At 39.6% G+C, this 20,461-nt stretch overlaps 1 protein-coding gene across 3 annotated transcripts in view; it reads left to right on the top strand.

The window, feature by feature from the left end:
• The window catches only part of slit3 (slit homolog 3 (Drosophila)), a 221,940-nt gene that overhangs the window by 148,821 nt on the left and 52,658 nt on the right, over positions 1-20,461 (top strand). For all 3 annotated transcript variants that reach the window (XM_017690095.2, XM_037540776.1, XM_017690099.2), the window contains 7 exons: positions 1,011-1,082; positions 3,924-4,067; positions 6,593-6,756; positions 11,495-11,645; positions 15,117-15,191; positions 15,880-16,023; positions 19,988-20,131. In XM_017690095.2, the coding sequence (XP_017545584.1) occupies positions 1,011-1,082; positions 3,924-4,067; positions 6,593-6,756; positions 11,495-11,645; positions 15,117-15,191; positions 15,880-16,023; positions 19,988-20,131 (894 nt within the window). The remainder of the gene's footprint in view (positions 1-1,010; positions 1,083-3,923; positions 4,068-6,592; positions 6,757-11,494; positions 11,646-15,116; positions 15,192-15,879; positions 16,024-19,987; positions 20,132-20,461) is intronic.

Here is a 20,461-nt window from a genome sequence, read left to right as displayed (position 1 = left end):
GCAACTACATTTAAAAGCTAAATAATTAGTTCATTACATCTCGATGTAAATCATTATTGTTTTGTTCGTAGTCAGTGTTCTTCTCTCCGTTTGGTACTTGTGTGTGATAATGCTGTTTACTAATTGGCCTGCGGTGTACAAGGAGTCACAATACAAGTTTTAACCATTCAGGTCTACATGTTCTATAATTGAATGTGCATTTTTGTCACCGGACTTAACAAATATTTAAATGATGGCTGTTATTTTGACAGCTCCAATAAAGATTAGGTTGAAAAGTACTGGAGTATTCACTCTGTGGGGATAAAGGCCACAAAAAATGATGAGCTGAATACGGATCAAATGTGTACATACATTCAGCAAAAGTTTGGGGACACCTAGTTTTTCAAAATGCGTTCACTGAAATGGGCTTTTTTTTTCTTTTGTCAGTTTGCAATGACTTAACACAATAAGTGACAGTGCTATCTCATCAGAACTCAACTCTCCCATCTGTTTGAACATACTTTAGGCAAAAAAGAGTGTGCTTTTAACAGTAGCTCAAAAACAAAAACTGTCAAATAATTAAGGCAAAACATAGTCCATAATTAATGTGGCAGGATGTACCCAAAGCTTTACAGCATTTTCCCTACAAAAGTTGCCTGGCTTGGATAAAATGATGCAACATTTTTTTATCAGTTAAATTATCTTAAATAATGTACAATAAATAGTTTAAAAAAGTTAAACTAATAAATGCAGACAGTGTAAAACTTAATATGTATAATGCATTCAATGTTTTGAAAACATTTTTGCACTATTACACTACTCCAGCCCTGCATTCATTTGGTGAAGCAACATTTGCATGATGACTTTGGCCATTTAAAAATGTGCAAATCACACAAAAATTGAAATTTCTGTACAAGGCAAGGTATGCCCAAACTTTTGTTCAGCAGCGTGTTTTCACACCCACAAACTCAGTGATCATATTGAGGTGATTTACTGCCCTTTCTTTGGGCTGCATCTGTTCCTGCCTGCAGGGTCCTGTATGGAAACAAAATTGCAGAGATACCCAAGGGGCTGTTTGATGGCCTGGTCTCCCTGCAACTGCTGTGAGTACTGTTCCCTCTGTAAATGAGTGTGTGTGGGTGTGTGTGTGTGTTTGTGTGTGTTTGCGTGTTTGTGTGTGTGTGTACTGACGCATGCTCGCCAACCTTTAGAGCTATTTCATTTCTCCCACTTCTCCCCATAAAAAGAGCTCAAGCAAAAAGAACAAAAAGAAAAGAGCATCTTGAAGCCCAAAACCTCTTCCAGCTCTCAAATGGACCATTTGGACAACTCGTTGGAGGAAGACATAGCAGGATTTTTTTCTGTTTTCTTCTCTCTTTTTTCAGGGGTGTGCCTAACATCATTAGCATTTAAATTGGACGTGATTACGAGGCATATCTCTCACACCTAGTTATATTGATGTAGACACAGAAACATTGCTCAAACATAATGCCTGTGTTTAGTGGTCTAATTTGAGGAAATCTGTGGGCTTTAATGGGCCTGTTTGTGCTGCCTCTAATGATTTGTGGAGATGGGGAAATTTTGATAGTCCGGCAGCTTCCTCGCTCCCACGTCGATGGATCCGGATCGAGCCGAGCAAGCGCACGTCAGCAAGTTATTATCAGGCCTAAAGTACGCTGCCTCCGCCGGCACAGCACTGCACTTTCCAACGTTTGCCTTGTCAACTGCCCTAATGAGTCAAAATACCTATGTTTTTACCAATTACAGTTTTCTCCCTCTAATGGGTTGAGTTAGTAAGTGCCCTTCCACGCATTAACAGCATTACGAAAGGCAGCTACAAACCTTCATGGATGTTGTTTTTGAGCCACTTTGTTGTGAATGGGGTTCCTTTGTTTTGCATCTTTTTTGAAATCCCCAAACCTAATTAGTTCTCCCTGTGAGCAGGCTAACGATGCATGTGCTCGCTCTGAGACAAAACCTCATTAGAATGGCTTTCAGTAATTAAGTACAGGCCCTGCGTTAGTCAATTGTCAGACGAGCTAAGCAGGAGAGACACAGAGGTGGCAGGGTGGGGACAAGGAAGAGGAGGGCCAACTCCAGAACAGCACTGTACTACACCAGGGCATCAAAAAGATAGCAAGAATGCAAAGAGCCATTACTATGAAGCATCACTCTTGCTGTACACTCCTGGTGCCTTTTTCCACTGTGGTCACAATAGGTGAAGTGAACAAAGTAAACATTTCTCAAGGCCATCATCGTGTAGCAACAGCAGCACACTGAACAAAAATGAATTGAATTTAGTTGATTCACATGTGTACATCATTTTATCTGATATGAAGAAATACATTACATATATTACATACATTAGTGCGACTATTGCGAAAAGTAAATTAAAAAGGCAAGATTTTAATCATATACATCTGCCTCACTCATGTACTAAAGTATGCGTAGTATTCATAAAATTAAGTATTCAGACCTTTGATATTTATAAGGACTGTGTTATAATCTATTTATACCTAATGCATTAATTAAGATAGTATGTACAAAAACACACATCTTTTATAGAGTACTTTCTTTCTTTCTTTCTTTCTTGGTAGGTGACTATCTCAAACCCTAATCCCTAAAGTTGAACCTGTGAAAATAACACTTTTATATATATATATATATATATATATATATATATATATATATATATATATATATATATATATATATTTTTTTTTTTTTTTTTTTTTTAATGAAGTTGAAATATTTAGATTTTTTGAGTAAAATTTTTAAGTCTTTTTAAAAAACTTTTTCATGTCACAAACAAAATACACAGAGTTTTAGTCCATAAAGCCTTATTTTAGCCTCACCCATGCATTTTAGAGCAGCCAGTGAGCATAAAAAAGCTATTTGAGTGCTAAGAGCTCCCCCTTGTGGAGAACCTTCAGCCTGAACAATGTGAGTGAATGAGTTACAAACGAGTTCCATAAGGCTGAATACTACAAAAGACAAACATGCAAACAACAACCCAAAGATTTCTGATTTGGGGCTGTACTGTTTCTTATCTAAGCAATATTGCCCACTATATGTTTGAAATCAAATGCCATGACTAAATGTGAGAAAACAGCATTTTTGCACTATTAAAATCGCAGCAAACCAAAACTTTGTCTGTAATTGTCTGATGTTTATGGAAATGACTTATGATACAGGGTGGTGTATTTCTAAGCCATGCTGAAGCCATTCAGCATTCTGATAGCATCCAGATCAGGAAAGAGACACCATCATGAATTTACAGCATTTCTGATGCTGTTCGAGGTGCAGAAATGAGGCATAAAACCGCTCAGAGTGAGAGGCGAGCTTCTCACTCAGTCAGGCAAAGGAAAAATAAAATGTCTGTGTTGTGAAAGTTGTGAAAGACTGGGGGAAAATGCAGGAAAAAGAGGCCTTGACACAAAGCCTGGCCTGTTTCACTCGGCATGGGCAGTGACTCTCTATCTACTGATCTCCAGATCTGAATCTCATTGCATCCAAAGCTTTTTAACTGAAAAATATGAAAACTATAAATAATTTGTCCTGTACGAGTCAGAAGTTTGGACATCTACTGTTTTCAGTGTTGGGAAATAACATTGACGGCTTCAGAACAATGAACTGACATAGAATTATGCAAAAATACAGTTAAATAAAGCAAACTTCACTTATTACATTAGTTTAGAAGCAAATTTCAAAAATGTAAGCATAAAGGTTAAGTGTTTAGATCAAAATGCTTTTGAGATTAAGAAAAACACATTAAATTATATGTGTCCAAACTTTTGACTAGCACTTCATAACCCAACTCTGAAGAGAATACAATGTATGATGACAGATTGGATTGTAGGATGCATTGATATGGTTTATCCAGACTCCACACAGTTCACTGTTTATAGTTGTTTGAAGCCTAAATCCTCTTTTTGCCCACCCAGGCTGCTCAATGCCAACAAAATCAACTGTTTGAGGGTGAACACCTTCAAAGACCTGCAGAGCCTTAATCTGCTTTCTCTCTATGACAACAAGCTCCAGACCATCAGCAAAGGCCTGTTTACACCACTGCGCTCCATCAAGACCCTGTAAGTTGTCTCTCCCTCCTTCTCTCTCTCTCTCTCTCTCTCTCTCTCTCTCTCTCTCTCTCTCTCTCTCTCTCACACACACACACACACACACACATCAACACACGCACAAATGCACGCTTCAGTCCACTTCAGCACACTCCAGTCTCTAAGCAACCACTGCTTATCCAATTTTACCTACACATTCCCCACCCTGCAATCACTTGGTCACCTTGTTGTTTTTTAATCAGGAAAGTTAATTAGCTGCTAATAGAGTGGCAAATAATTATGCTATTAATACCCCACTCATGATTTTGCTGTTGAAATACTGGGGCATTGATTAAAGTCACAACTTTACACTCTAAGTTGTTAAAGTAGTTTGGACCTGAAATGACCCCCTCTCGCACTAACTTGCATTAATTGATTTATTACCGTCTGTAATGTCCTGTGGCAGTGGCTCCCAACCCCTGCAATGCATTGTTGTTTTCCCTGCTCTGACACACTAATTCTAAACAATCAGCTTATTAACAAACCTTTCTGTATTAAAGCTGGTGTGTGAGTAGGGAAAATACTAATACAAGTAGAGTAGGAGCCTCAAAGGTACAACAGTGGTTTAAAGGTCCAATTGCATACTTTAAATAAGTTTTTCTAAGATGTGAAGTAAGTTTTTGTACCAATTCATGACCTATATTTTTTAAACAGAACAATAACATAAAAAGTCTCGAGCTGGGGTCTGTAGAGTTAATACAAGTTAGAAAATAATTTCTTTGGGTTATGGTACAGTTATGTTCCCTGACTAAACGTACTGAGATGAAGCCTTGAGAGAACCACCCCAGCAATAAAAGGGGTACTGCCTAGTGACAGCTCCATACCTTTTTTCTGAGAGTGTGTAAAGCCTGAAATCAAAATTTAAAAGTTAGCGGTGACAGGTCAGTTTTGCAGTTTTTCAAACCACATATTAACAACACACACCAAGCCCATAGCTGCAGCTTGATGGTTAAGTATCAAAGGCAATATATATAATCACCAGCCACTTTTCAATTGCTTATTAACAAAAATAGCTAATCAGCCAATCACATGGCCATAACTCAACGCATTTAGGCATGTAGAGGTGGTCAAGACAACTTGCTGAAGTGCAGGCCGAGCGTCAGAATGGGGAAGGAAGGTGATTTAAGTGATTTTGAACCTGGAATGGTTGTTGGTGCCAGACGAAAAGGAGTCTGAGTATTTCAGAAACTGCTGATCTACTGGGATTTTCACACACAAGCATCTCTAGGGTTTACAGATAATGGACCGAAAAAGAGAAAATATCCAGTGAGTGGCAGTTGTGTGGATGAAAATGCCTTGTTGATGTGAGAGGTCAGAGGAGAATGGGCAGACTGGTTTGAGATGATAGAAAGGCAACAGTAACTCAGATAACCACTTGTTACAACCAAGGAATGCAGAATACCATCTCTGAATGCACAACACGTTGAACCTTGAAGAAGATGGGCTACAGCAGCAGAAGACCACACTGGGTGACACTCCTGTCAGCTAAGAACAGGAAACTGAGATTGCAATTCACACTGGCTCACCAAAATTGGACAATAGAAGATTGGAAAAATGTTGCCTGGTCTGACAAGTCTCGATTTCAGCTGCGACATTTAGATGGTAGGGTCAGAAAGCAACATGGCGACATGAAAGCATGGATCCATCCTGCATTGTGTCAACTGTTCAGGCTGGTGGTGGTGGTGTAATGGTGTGGGGGTTATTGTCTTGGTACACTTTGGGCCCCTTAATACCAATTGAGCATCGTTTAAATGCTGTAGCCTACCTGAGTATTGTTGCTGACCATGTCCATCCCTTTATGACCACAGTGTACCTATCTTCTGATGGCTACTTCCAGCAGGATAATGCACCATGTCGCAAAGCTCATATCATCTCAAACTGGTTTCTTGAACATGACGAGTTCACTGCACTCCAGTGACCTCCACAGTCACCAGATTTCAGTCCAATAGAGCACCTCTGGGATGTGGTGAAACAGGAGATTTGCATCATAGATATGTCAATATGGATGAAAATCTCTGTGGAATGTTTCCAACACTTTGTTGAAAGTATGCCACAAAGAATTAAGGCAGTTCTGAAGGCAAAAGGGGTCCAACCTTTTAGTAGGTACAAGTAGTGTACCTAATAAAATGGCTGTTGAGTGCATACATTATATATATATATATATATATATATATATATATATATATATATATATATATATATATATATATATATATTACACATATTAACGTATGACACATACGTCTCTATAACCCCAGGTCTCTATAACACCAGACTGAACATAGTATAGATGTAATATAACACAACTTTATTTTAAGTCATTTTGTACCGCATCTTATGAGGATAAAGGCACTTGGTGTTTTTCTTTTAAATAAAAAATGAAATGAATTTGTTATGAGCTTTCAATATGACAGGTACAGTTTACTGTACATGACTACCTCTCTACTCCACATTTCACTTTTTTCTCTTTCTTTCTCCTGATCTGCTGACCTCTTCAGGCACCTTGCTCAGAATCCCTTCATGTGTGACTGCCACCTGAAGTGGTTGGCTGACTACCTCTTTGATAATCCTATTGAGACCAGCGGGGCACGCTGCAGTCACCCTCGACGCCTGGCCAACAAGCGCATCAGCCAGATCAAGGGCAAGAAGTTCCGCTGCACAGGTAGAGTCCCGCTCACACATGAGAAGGATTTTCAGGGTTCAGAGATCCTAACAGCATGCACACATTCAGTAAAAGCTACTTGTGTGTTCAAGGATAAGTTGAAAGGCTAACAGGCTAATAGTGCACACCCCACACAGAGAGCACTACTACAGCACAAGGGGAGGCTAACGAAAAGAGCTAAGCCAATCAATCAATACTGAATTATTTAACAGCTTACTAGGTACACCTACACTCTACCTACACTCACTGGATAATATATCAGAAACATTAATCACATATAAGTCCACTTAGGTTTACAGTTGCTCACTGTAGCCCATCTGTTGCTGCCCTATTTATTAGCACCCCCTATGCTGTTCATTCATGGAAAGGGAACACTGTAGACCAGATGTTGTTTGTATTCTCAGCACAACATGGTAGTGGCATGATAGTGAGTGCCATGCTGGTTTGAACGGTATTACTTAACTTTTATTCACCTTAGTATCACTACTGGTTTGAGAAAAGACCACCAACTAAGCATATTTGGCCTTTAGGCTTGTAGTCTAATAACTTTACAGTGAACAAACAAAGACTTTTTAGTTCATTACAATTAATTTCACTTTATGTGGATAGTTTACTACAGTCCACTGTAGACTATCTACAGATCTTCTAACAAACGACCTGTTGAAACTCAATTGATTCCAAACAGTGGTGGCGTTCAGGTTAGGATTTGGACCAGGGCTAGGGCCAAGACCAGGGTAAGGGTTGGGTTTAGCTTTGGGTTGAGGTTAAGATTAGGGTTACACTGCAAAAAATGTGTCTTGTCCAGTGAAATGATCCTAAATCTAGACAGTATATCTTATGAGATGGGTGTGCACTGATTATAGGAATATCTAGCTTATTTCCAGAATTGTTTACTTGTTTTAGCTCATTTTATTGAGTAAAATTATCTCACTACACCGGCAAATAATGTTGCTGGTATCAAGCACATTATTTAAAATAAGCACAATTCTCTGTCAATATAATTTTAATACAATTTCTTTAAAAAGTAAAGAATATCTAGAAATATGTTAAATAATCTTGAGTTACAACAATCTCAAAAGCTTAAGGTCTCAAAATTTGATTTCTTGACTATACTGAAAGTCATTTTACTTGACAAGATACCATTTTTTGTGGTGTAGAATTAGAGCCAGGTTTAGAATGAAAGAAAATAAGAGTCAATTTAGTAGATATTTAGTTAAATGTAGCTTGAAAATAAATTAAGTATTAAGTTACTTAAGTTAAAAAGTAACAAAAAAACAAACAATGCACTCACATCAGCAGAACATTCACTGCCATATCATATGGCAAATGTATTTTTGGGCTAAAGTCAGTCATTTTAAACCTACAAAGTGCACCTACAGTTGTTTGCAAAAGTTTGAACACCCTTGGTCAAATCAATCGTTTTGTTGATTTATTTCTACACACTTCAGTGCACAACTCATAATTAAACATATTGGCAAAAAATAAAACCTAAAATGTGGCCAATGCATAAGTTATAGGACATTTTGAATTTTATGCAAATAAATTTTGCATAAATTTATTGTGCCCTAAAATGTGCAGAAAAATGCCATATTTACATTTGTTCGCATTAGGCACCTACAGTTAGTATTCTGTGCGTGTGACGAATGTGTGTTTATTCTCCTTGGAGAGGGAGCTGTGTGGCATCCTCAGGCCTGGAGCAGTTCTACATACACACTGCCAGGCTTCAGAGTGCTCATGGGAACATCACCAGGAGGCACGCTGCAATACAAATCCAGCAGAATGCATTGAGACAGAGCATCAGGATCCACGGATCGCTGTTATGTTGAACTAGCCATAACTAAGGAGTTAGTGAGCGTTAGCTTGTGGGGGGCTTTCAGGCTGCTCAGCCGCGTGAAGTGTGCAGCCGCTGCTTGCTTTGATATTAACCCCTGGATTTCCCTAATTACAGCCCTGCCTCTGTCCATACAGCAACATAGTAACAAGCACAGCGGGAGCCCGAACACACACTGGCTGCTCCCATGGCCTCCGAACACTGCTGAAGCCAACTGTGTGTGTCTGTGTGAATTTGTTTTTGGTAAAAGAAATGCCCTGACTACGTACAAAAATCAGAGAAAAACAGAGCTAACCAACAATGACAGGAGCAACAAAATGGTCCCAACAATGCAGCGTGCTTTTTACAAAAGGTTCATGTTTCATTTGTTTAAAACTAAAATGTTGAAACTATTTACTGTTGATTACTAGAGTAAAGCTAAGGGTAAGGTTTAGGTGTTGGCCTCAAATTCTGAAAATTATTGCTGTCATAAGAAAATGTTGTGATGCCTCATAATATTTTACTTTTTACCTCTTGCAAAGGATTAATATACATTTTGTATTGCAAACCTTTCTACACTAACTGATAATAAAGGGTCATTCTGGCCTAAAACTAGCATTTAGTATGTTACTTGTTATGTGATATTCTGTAGTGCAGCATTACATCTGATCGTCTTCTTTTCAATTTAATCAAACGGACATTCTCTCACTACAATACCCAGCGTGCATTACGCAAACCCTGAAATCCTGACCACTAGCATAACCACTGATGAAGAGGCTAATAAATACAGCCGTAATCATCCTATTAGCTATTTGGTATCTGTCTGCATTAGCCAGCTAGTGGGGAAAAAAATTCTCAATTACCTGCCCCAAAGCTGCTATGGTTTTTATGAGTTCCTTCCACCTTCAAGATACATTGTCAGAAGGGGGGTTTCCTAGACTTTAAACAGAAAAATCTTGCTCTACAGACTATTGTGGTGGAGGAGGTCCCTTTAACTCAAAAATGTTTTTCTTATATAAAATATATAAAAGAAAATAATATAAAATAATTTAAAATCATTTTTGGAGATTAGATTTTTTCTTCTGACAGCAATGAAATGCATAATACCTATGAGACGTATGTTTGACCCCACATCCCAACAAGTGCACAGTAGCAGAGGGCTTTGCTCCACTCCTTTTCTCCTGTGCAGTGTCTTACTGTCCGTGTATCTGTCCTGTCTGTCTGTCTGTCTGTCTGTCTGTCTGTCTGTGCGCTTGTGTTATGAGGGTTGAGCTGTTGTACTGATAACAGCACAATGGGAGAAAGTGACAGGGCTGCCCACCCTCGTGCATGGTGGCCCGGCTTTTTCCGGGCAGCTTCCTGCTCTGTTCCTCCTCCTGGCTGCTCCTCCTCCTCCTCCTCCTCCTCTCTCCCTGCCTCTCTCCGCTCCACTCCGCTCCTCCACTCTGGCCCCGGGCCCACCCCGGCCCCTGGCCCCTGGTGCAGCTGTCTCTTGTGCTTGATCTAACCATGTGCCGCCGCCTACACTCGCCTCACATGGTTCCGTCAAGCACCAGGGACCGTTGGACACAATCGCACGCAGCATGGCATTCTGGGATAGCGCGTGGCAGCCACCCCTCGAAGAGGAACAAGTCGATTTTGGAGCAGCGGAAACGGCGATGAAAGTATCTACTGTGTCCATCAGTCACTTGCTATGAAAAGAGCTACGCTTCTGTTCAAATGTTTGGAATCACTTGTTTTCATTTTTGCTATTTTATTCAAGAATAAGTTAATCAATGTAGATTGAAATGTTATAAACAACATTTCAAACTGCATATTTAGACTGTTCATTCAATATTTACATACATTACAAAAGTTTTTTGGAAACAGCAAGAAATTGTTAATGAACAAATAATATACGGTAATCATTTCTATTCTAATAATTTCTTGTCGAGTTATCTGCCTTTTCATCACCACATTTGTGTTTTGGTATTCATTTTCTCATAATTATCATAAGACTGCGGAGCTTTAATTACTTATTGTGGAATAACCTACAGCTCTGTTAGTCATCTTGAACAACATAAAAAATTTCGTATTCAAATTTTTTAAACGTAATAATTGATGCTTTGCAAATATAAGGGATTCTGGATATTCATTTCATTATTTTAAGTTAATTATACAGCTTGATAACATTGAGATATGTAGCATGACATGGACCTGGCTTGTAACTCACTCACTCACATTTACCAGACTGAAGATTCTCCATCAGGGGGTGCTGCTAACACTCTAGTGGCTTTTGATAAGGGTGGTGCTCCATGTTAACAGTGTGTATGCATGTTTTGGAATCTACAGCTGTTTTTGAAGCTTTCTGCATATTATTTGTAGTAGTAGAGTACTTGTACATACAAAATTGCTTTTATATGATCCAAAATATTGATTCCAGACTTTTGAACAGTAATGTGCATGGGGGGTGGGGGTGGGGGGCCTGGTCTGTGAGCCTGTAGTGTAGTGAAACAGTGAAACAGAGGCGTGGAGTAAGATAAACAGTGCCCATGGAGAGACGTCCGTGATGGGAAGCAGATATATCGCGCAGAGCCAGATCCTACTGCTCCCCAGAAACCGCCTGTGTTTTCCTGTCAAAACACACATCTCTGGAGCAGACCTCCAGCAAAAGTGACCTCCTGCTGTTCAGGCTGCTTTATCTGCACATGCAGCCACCCTTCAGAAGATGAATGCTTGTTTAGGAGCAGGCATGAGTGGGCGTTTGTGTTTGTGTGCCGGTTTATGTATGTGGGGGGGGGAAGCAATTTGTTACTGTGGTGCAGTGTTTACACATATATTTCCTTAAATATATGTGTAAATAAGCTGTTTTGACAGTCTTTTGCTCTCTCTCTCTCTCTCTCTCTCTCTCTCTCTCTCTCTCTCTCTCTCTATCCCTGTGGTGGCCAGGTTCGGAAGACTACCGCAGTCGCTTGACCGGCGAGTGTTTTCAGGACCTGGTGTGTCCTGAGCGTTGTCGTTGTGAGGGGACGGTGGTGGACTGCTCCAACCTCAAACTGACCAGCATCCCTCCTCACCTGCCTGAACACACAACTGACCTGTAAGAGAGCATGCATAATAACAATGCCTACATAATATTTATTCAGCTTACATAATCCCACGAATAGACTGTGTGTCCCATTTGCTGAACAGCCATTCAGCTGCACAAAGCTTAATCTCTGTAGTATAGCATTGCCAGTAGAATGGGACACCCTGGGACAGCTTTACTTGAGCCTAAGGACACCGTGCCAAGTCAAGTGTTCTCCAGAGGCATATAATGCCCCGTAGCATTAGCTTGTGAAGCAGTTGAACTGCATTTTCTGGAGAGATGAAACACTATTGCTACTTTTGGGAAGAGTTGGTAAGTTTCTACAAACATTTGGATATACAGCCATACACATATACAAAGCACGCATACACTGTCCCAAATTATGACTGTCCTACATACGTCTTCACCTGCGTTAACACAGTACAGATTTCACTCATCTTTAGACTTATTTCAGGTGGATTAGTTTTACCTGCGAAGGTGCTGTAATTAAAGTGATTACATATGAGATGATTACGATTAAGATGCGATTTTATTCCAGTATGAATTTGCAAAGTACAGTCATATGCAAAATACTGAACACCCAGGTATTACATTATATTTTGTTGATTTTCTAAGAGAAAAACAAGTTAGCACATCCTCTTCAAGGAACATATTAATATATGGGATTTTCTCAAAATTTTTGTGCACAATTTAAATTAACATATTAGAAAAAATAAAACAGAAAAGTATAACTTTTCCAAAGCCTACATTTATGTTCTTTTTTTCAGGATGTTAAATTCCTAAACCTTTTGCAAAAAACTGTAGATTTTTAGGTTTGATAGTTACAATTGAGGTGCGCATGACCTGAACACAGTAATAGTTGTCCTATTGTTCCAACGGACATCATAGTAATCTAATAACAATTTACGCTAATAGCAACAGTTTACTTTGGCTATTATATCACTAAAATTAAACCTCACCCCAAAATCAAAATTAAGTTCAGGGTCTCCTCACCTTTCCAGTGTCTTGTTTTCTGTTTCATTCTCGCTGCAATGCTTGTCATGCGCTGTGTTGTTATTGTTATTGAGTGAATGGCCTTTGAGTTGTCTTTATGTGGTAATATGAGGAATTTAAACATATACTTTATCACATAAGAACTGACCAGTCATCTCTTACAACCTCCTCTGCTTAAACAAATCCAGCTCCACTCTTCCTTCTTATCCTCCTTCAACTTCCTCTATTCTCTTCCTTCACTCTTCTCTTGCCCATCCCTCTCTCTGGCCTGTTTGTGCATGTCCTCCTCTCTCGCTAGCTTCCAGTCTCCTGCTGAGCTATGGTGAATGAATGCCACAGGCTTTTCCCAGGCTTTTGGCCTCACGCTGCTGTAGGCCTGTTCCCCAGACACCGCTCGCCCTTCTGCTCGCGTGTAGAGGACACGTCACTCTCCCTCCGCAGTGCTATCAGCTTTGCTCATCCATCACACCCACAGACTTTTCTTTCTGGCTGTCCTCTCCTTGCTTCTTCTTGTGTCTTATGTCTTGTGTCTGAGTTCGTGTAGGGGAGCATTTCCTCAAACTGAATGCTAGAGTTTTACACTAAATGGAAATGATAAATTACTCATTGAATAGCCTTTATAGAAACAGCAGCCAACTGTAAAATTAAAAAAACTTGAAGGACTGTATGATGTAGTGGTGGTTTTCAGGTTACGCATCAAACTGCAGAGATGGTGCTGCCCCTCCACTACATGCAGCTGCAGCTGCTATAAAATGTAACATTATATTTTACTAAATTTTTAGTACAGTTCTAGTACAGTACACGGGTATCATCCCTATTAATTCAAGTTGTTAGCTTTTGTTCTGCTGTACTTTTCAAATATTATTACATGATTATGCATTTAATTACATAGTTATGGAAGGGATTCTGTTTCAGTTTATGTTGTTAACAGGTTTATGTTGTTAAATCTTAACGTCTCATTTTTTCATTTTGTTTCTGTGTCAACAATTTTTGGTCAACAAGTTTGGCCACCCCAGGTCAAATGACGTTTTATTGATTTTAAAAATAAAAATAAGTATCCTCAAGAGAGAGAACACTTTGACTCATCTTGGTGCACAATTACTGTTTATTTGCTGACTTATATTATATGTTATATAATAACATATTGGGGAAGAAATATGGCCTGTGCAAAAGTATGTTTTATTTTTATTCAATTTGTTAAACTCAGAATTAAAATTTGCTTTAAAATGAAATTAGCAGCATTTAAATTACCTGAAAAAGAAAGTTAGAAATGGATGCCAGTTCATCCTGTTGCATTTTCAAGTGTGAGCACTTGCAGTAAAAGTGGCTACACTCTTGATTTAAAACACAGCATCTCTCTCTCTCTGCAGCTCTGCAGCTGTGGTGGGCATCCCAGTCCAGAGCTAGGATATGTATGGAGCTAGCGGTTAGCAGCAGGCCCTGTCCTTCTGCATGCATGGAGATCTTTCCCGCTCACTTGGTGTTCTCACAGTTCTCCACATCCCTCCCTTCATACAGCCTCCCACTGCACTGCGTTTCTGTTCTAATGATGTGAAAGCTCCTTCCCCTTCTTGTCTTTCTTCTCTCTGCCTTTTTCTCTTCCGTTCCCTCTTGAGAAGTTTTTGTTCTCTTTTTGTTCTTGTCTTTCTTTCTCTTGGCTGCGCTCTATCATGCTGTCCCTCTGTGAGGAGCTCTTAGGGAGTCTTTTCCTCAACAGTGTAAAACTCAGAGCCAAGTACTGGTGTCATACACACGATATAGACTCCCGCTGCACACACTCCCACAACACCACACTGCTGCTGGATGAGTGGGGCCAGAATGCTAATCATGGAATCTATAGAGCCTCGTCTCTCTTTGTCTCCGAGCCCTTACATGCTCCAGTGAGGCTCACTCCATCTCTCTCTCTCGCTCTCTTTTAGTGTGACTTTATCTCCATCCCACCCTGTGTTATGAGTCATCTTCTCACTGGTGAACCATTAACCCACCCCCACCCCCCTCTCTCTCCCTCTCTCCCACTCTCTCTCTCTCTCTCTCTCTCTCTCTCTCTCTCTCTCTCACACACACACTATCACTCTGTTTTCTTCTTTTCCTTCTTTCTTTATCTGTATCTCTCCATTTTTTCTCATTGTCTTTCTTTTTCTCTCTCTTTCTCTATCTCTTTCTCTTTCTTCTTTCTTTCTTTCTGTCCTTCTTTTCTTCACTTTCTTTATCTGTATCTCTCCATTTTTCTCATGCTTTCTTCTCTCTCTTTCTATCTCTGTCTATCTTTTTCTTTTCTCTCATTACATCTCTCTTCTCTCTCACTTTCTGTCTTTTTCTCTTCCTGTCTCTCTCTCTTTCTCTCTCTCTCACTCTCTCTCTCTCTTTCTCTCTTTCTCTCTCTCTCTCTCTCTTTCTCTTTCTCTCCCTCTCTCTCTCTCTCTCTCTCTCTCTCTCTCTCTCTCTCTCTCTCTCTCTCTCTCTCTCTCTCTCTCTCTCTCTGTTCTCCAGGCGCCTGAACGACAATGAGATTTCATCGCTGGACGCCACAGGGGCCTTTAAGAAGCTCCCAAACCTGCGGAAAATGTACGACTACATTCATTCCTCCATTTCCTTTTTAAGAACAGAAGGTTGCAGGATGCCGTTTGGGGCGTCTGACTGTGAGCTTTATGTCAACAACGTTATACGCGATGAGCTGCATAGGCGTCAGGCAAAGAGAAAGCGATGGAATATTCTGCCGAAATGGTGCGAAGGCACAGTGGGATTTACTGTCTGGCAATATTTGCCGCCCACTCTGAAGATGGGGAAAGTGGTGGTCCTTTGCAAAAGATGGCCAGTGATTTATCAGGCATGAAATTGCTTACGATCTAGCACTGTCGGACTAGTTATAAATGGGCAACCTCTAAAAGTCCCCCCACCTCATGTTTTACTGAAGCACAGATTACCATCAGGTAGTGAATCACTAAAGCACCGCAGAGATAGCACAGGGCCAGAAATCATAAAAACATGTTTAGGACGCCATTAAAACAGATTCTGGTGATTATGAATGAGGAACATGTTAAACATATTTAGTGATAAGCCAGTGATGTTCTCTTCAATTTTGCCATTTTGCAAATTAATCTCATGGCTTTATGCAGCTTAGTAGCTTAGTGTGGGGCGACTTGGCAAATAACAAATGTAAAACATATAAAAGAGGCTGATGTTGATATCTTCAGAGTCAGGATGCTGTAGGAGTTGAGAAGGATGATGAATTCCACTTCTTGTCTTGTTCCAGAAACCTGAGTAACAACAAGCTGCGGGACATCCGAGAGGGGGCTTTCGACGGGGCCGGGGGCATCCTGGAGCTGCTGCTGACTGGAAACAAACTGCAGGCCGTTCAGGGTCGCATGTTCAGAGGGCTGACCGGCCTCAAGACCCTGTGAGTACCACCACCGTCACCTTGATCTAAAATTTACTCTGAATGTAATATTAAATCTAACCCTAAATCTAATCATAACCTTAACTTTAACCTCAAACTAGAGCCTAAACTTAATCCTAAACCCAATACCGAGCCTAAACTGTCAATAACCAACTTTACTAACAGTTTAAGGTATCTGTAGATCATCTTTAGAGGAATAACAAAATAAAGTGTGATCTCCAATATAATATCCAAATATCTAAAAACTGTCCTGATAAACGAGACATAAAGATTCATGATATAAACCTGTAGTTCCATATCAAGTGTCCCGCTAACAAGACAAGTCTTATTAATCTCCAAAATGATCAATAATCTATACCTACTTTCCTGCTAACCAGACACTACTATAGTTTTATTAATCTCCAAAATAATCCAATAATTTATACATAATATCCTGCTAACAAGACATAAACATATTTTTATTAATCTCCCAAATAATCCAATAATCCATACCTACTGTCCTGCTAGCTAGACATTAACATAGTGTTATTAATTTCCAAAATAATCCAATAATCTATGTCTACTGTCTTGCTAACCAGACATAGACAGAGTATTATTAGTATCCCAAGTAATCCAACAATCTTTGTCCTGCCAACAAAACAGAAACATAATTTTATTAATAGCCAAAATAATACAATAATTCTATGCCACTTGTCCTGCTAACAACACACATATAGTGTAGTTGGTATAGTGTAGTGGATAACATCTCTGCCTTCCAGTTCAGTGCCCGCCTGGACAAACACCCTACACTATACCAATAAGAGTCCTTGGGCAAGACTTCTAACACGACCTTCGCCTACCTGTGTAAAAATGATCAAATTGTAAGTCGCTCTGGAAAAGAGTGTCTGCCAAATGCCGTAAACACAAGCATTTTTATTAATCCCAAATACTTCAGTAGTTCTTTGCCCACTGGCCTGAAGTGCGAAGCCTGAAAAATAGCAGGTTGCACATTGTATTATTTAATAAGAAACAGCAGCCTTTCATACATTTGTCCCTTTGTTTGAATAAATAAATTAACAAAGTTGCTAGTGTGATCTGAGTGATCTACTAGCTGAAAGATACATGTCTTTTTTCACAGACCGACTGAGTACAAAGCAAGTTCACTTCAAATTTCCTTGTTAAAATGTCCCCCTCTCCCTTCCCAGCACGGCCGCCACTCCATCTAGCCTACGCAACCAAAAAAGAAAAAGCATCTAATCTGTTTACCTGGAGCTAAGGGGCTTTGGTTTCAGTATAAAAACACACAAGGGGGCGTAAAACCACATTCGTGGTCACTGTTCCCCACATGCACATAGACACACATTCTCAGATTGTGCACTTCGCTAATTGTTCACCCAGGCATTCGGTAAAACATACAGTCTGGAAAATTCTTTCCGTAGGATGACGATGCCTGTATGGTCAGCAAAGCAAACTTTACTCATCAGATCCAATTGAGAAGTCAACCACACTAAGCAAAAGCAGTGCCGCTGTCGTAATGAGAAGCCCACTGCACCATCAAAGATGCTAACACAATGCCTATTCTGGAGTCTGGTCATTAGAAAGGGCCTTGCTAAGCTCTGCTGTCTGGATAATTAGCCAAATTGGAGAGAGAGGAGTGCGTAGGAGCAAATGAATGGAATCATCGTCCGGCAGTATTGAATTTCGTGGCTTTTAAATCCCGGGAACATGGCGCCCAAATTGAGTTTGCCTGTCTCAGGTCCCTGCTTGTCAAGGTCTAATGCCAAATTTGCTGCTTTCACGTTTTATCCCAGCAGCCTCTGGTTTGCATTTAGCCCATTTGTGCAGCTGGGCTTCTTTTAGAGACCCTGATTATTTTGGCCGTTCCCCTTTTCACCGCACATCAAACAGACACACACACACATATACACACACACATACTTGTTTTAATACAGTGTCAGGACATTGACTCATATATTGATGCTGTCATACCAAAATACACCTCCATTATTTAAAATTTTTATTATTTTAAATAATTGATAATGTCAGGGTAAACATTTCATGACTAATTCTTTATCAGAATAAAATCTTGTTACAGTTAAGTTAAAAATATCTTTCCTTTTACTGCATAGTTACCGTTTCAGAACTACAAGCTTGTTATGATATCTCCTCTATATATATATAATTAACTCATGGCCATGACTTAAGTAAGGCATGGGAATATGATCTTTAATACTTGACCACAGCCATGATCTTGCTCTCACACCTTACTAAGTCGTGGCCACAGCTTAATTATCTTGTTCTCATGCCTTACAAAGTCATGGCCATGCATTATTTTTATTTATATGGGATATCACCAGCAAGGCTTTGTATGAAAGGGCCAATAAAAATGCTCAAAAATGACTTAGAATAAAATTTATAAAACTTGCATTAACTCAAAAGAACTTTTTCTCCCTTTCTTGTCCCATTTTATGCACATCATAATACATGAAAACATGCATTCACACACAAACACAAATACATGTTCTGTATAAGGCTGAACACGGGGCACATCCTCTTCTGTCTGCTCTCAGTGAGGGAGCAGATGTACATAGTTGACATAGGACAGTGCCCAGAACTCACACACACACACACACACACACACACACACACACACACACATACACACACACATCTATATCTCTGTGCTGCAGCAGTGAGCAGAGCTGCTGGCTGTATTCTGATTTTCCTGAAGCTAAAGCGGAGCCAGAGTGGTCACTGAGGTTTTCACTAGCTCTCTCAGCTGCCCATTCCAGCAGCAGGTGGCTCCAGCTCCCAGTCTCATACAAACACACACGCACACACACCCATATACCATTCTGGTGGGAGTGGCTTCTATACTATTTCACTCTAACAGAGTGGGATCTTGGTATGATGGCTTTAATACAGACACCAGTGCACCAGACTGTCAGACAGGGATCTCTTAAACCAAAGTTGACCCAAAGATGTGGCTAATTCTGCCTTCTCTGTTGTGCTATTGCTGAAAAATTAATAATGTATCTAATATCATCTCACAAAGAGACTTTATGAACAAGAAAAGTCAATGTGAATATAAGTTCAATTCAATATAAGTTACATCTGCAGTGTTTTCTCATTACTCTGGTTAACCAAATCAGTAACAAGTTCTTACTGACCAGAATGAGCTCACATGCTCACAGTACATCCAACAATAAAGAAAGCCTTGTGCACCTTTTATACAGTGATAGAAAGCACGATAGCACACATAAATCTCCAATTGTACATGCCGATGTGTTTCATGCTTACACTGTAGCTCCTCTGGTGGAAGATTTAAACAAGTTTCAGAATGGATCACCTGCGAGACGCTGATTTTGAAGTTATAGGAAAGACAAATGCAAGTCCCCTATGGTGTGTGCACCTTGAAACATCAGTCATAGTTCATTGAAACAAGCAGAGGAATTCTGTCTAAAATTTCTTTCCATACCATATTTGTGTGTAAAGCCAGAGCTCGCTGTGATCTAATAGGTAGATCCTGTAGATCTTTAGTGTTGGATTGCTCAGTTCTGGATGCTGCTGAGCTGACAGCAGTGATTAGCTTCTCTTGTTCAATATTGATGTGCCTGACAGAAGCCCTGCCTCAGACCATCTCCTCTTTCCTGACACATGGTTACATCAGAGTATGTTCTCAACAGACAATGGAGAGTCATTTTCTTGCATGGTGACTGTCATTGCATGGTGATGGTCATTGTTCTCATTGAATTCAATGGCAAGCCTGTGATTGTAATCACTTATATAGTTATGTAACTGTGTAATGAAAAATATAATACACAAAAACTGACAATAATAAATCTAGAATAAGTGTTAAATGAAGAGTCCAAACGAAATTTCCCACCAGTTACCACATTGTGTTGAACACACTCATCCACACATGTTCCTGTCTGGTAGCTGGCTAAGTGAGCGGGGATGTAACACTTTGTATTCTGTTTTGCAGAATGCTGAGGAGTAACCAGATCGCCTGTGTGGACAACTCCACCTTCACTGGCCTCAGCTCCGTCCGTCTGCTCTCCCTCTATGACAACCGCATCTCCACTATCGCCCCAGGAGCCTTCAACACTCTACACTCACTCTCCACCATGTGAGTGTACACACACATATACAATACTGTGATACTGTGCAAAAGTCTTAGGCACCCAAGACACATTTTCAAAATCTATTTATTTGTGTAGTATGTAGTATGTGTTTATTTTATATATATATATATATATATATATATATATATATAATTATATATATATATATATATATATATATATAATTATATATATATATATATATATATATATATATATATATATATATATATATATATATATACATATATATAATCCTAACCCTATATATAATAAATATTGATTTTATGGATGTTAGTTTGTTAACCATTTTCAAACCTCTCCTCGAGGAAGCC

Source organism: Pygocentrus nattereri, chromosome 8 (assembly GCF_015220715.1).
Source record: "Pygocentrus nattereri isolate fPygNat1 chromosome 8, fPygNat1.pri, whole genome shotgun sequence".
NCBI classification, from domain to species: domain Eukaryota; kingdom Metazoa; phylum Chordata; class Actinopteri; order Characiformes; family Serrasalmidae; genus Pygocentrus; species Pygocentrus nattereri.
Note: the sequence above shows the minus strand (reverse complement) of the source record. Positions and strands in the feature narration are given on the sequence as shown.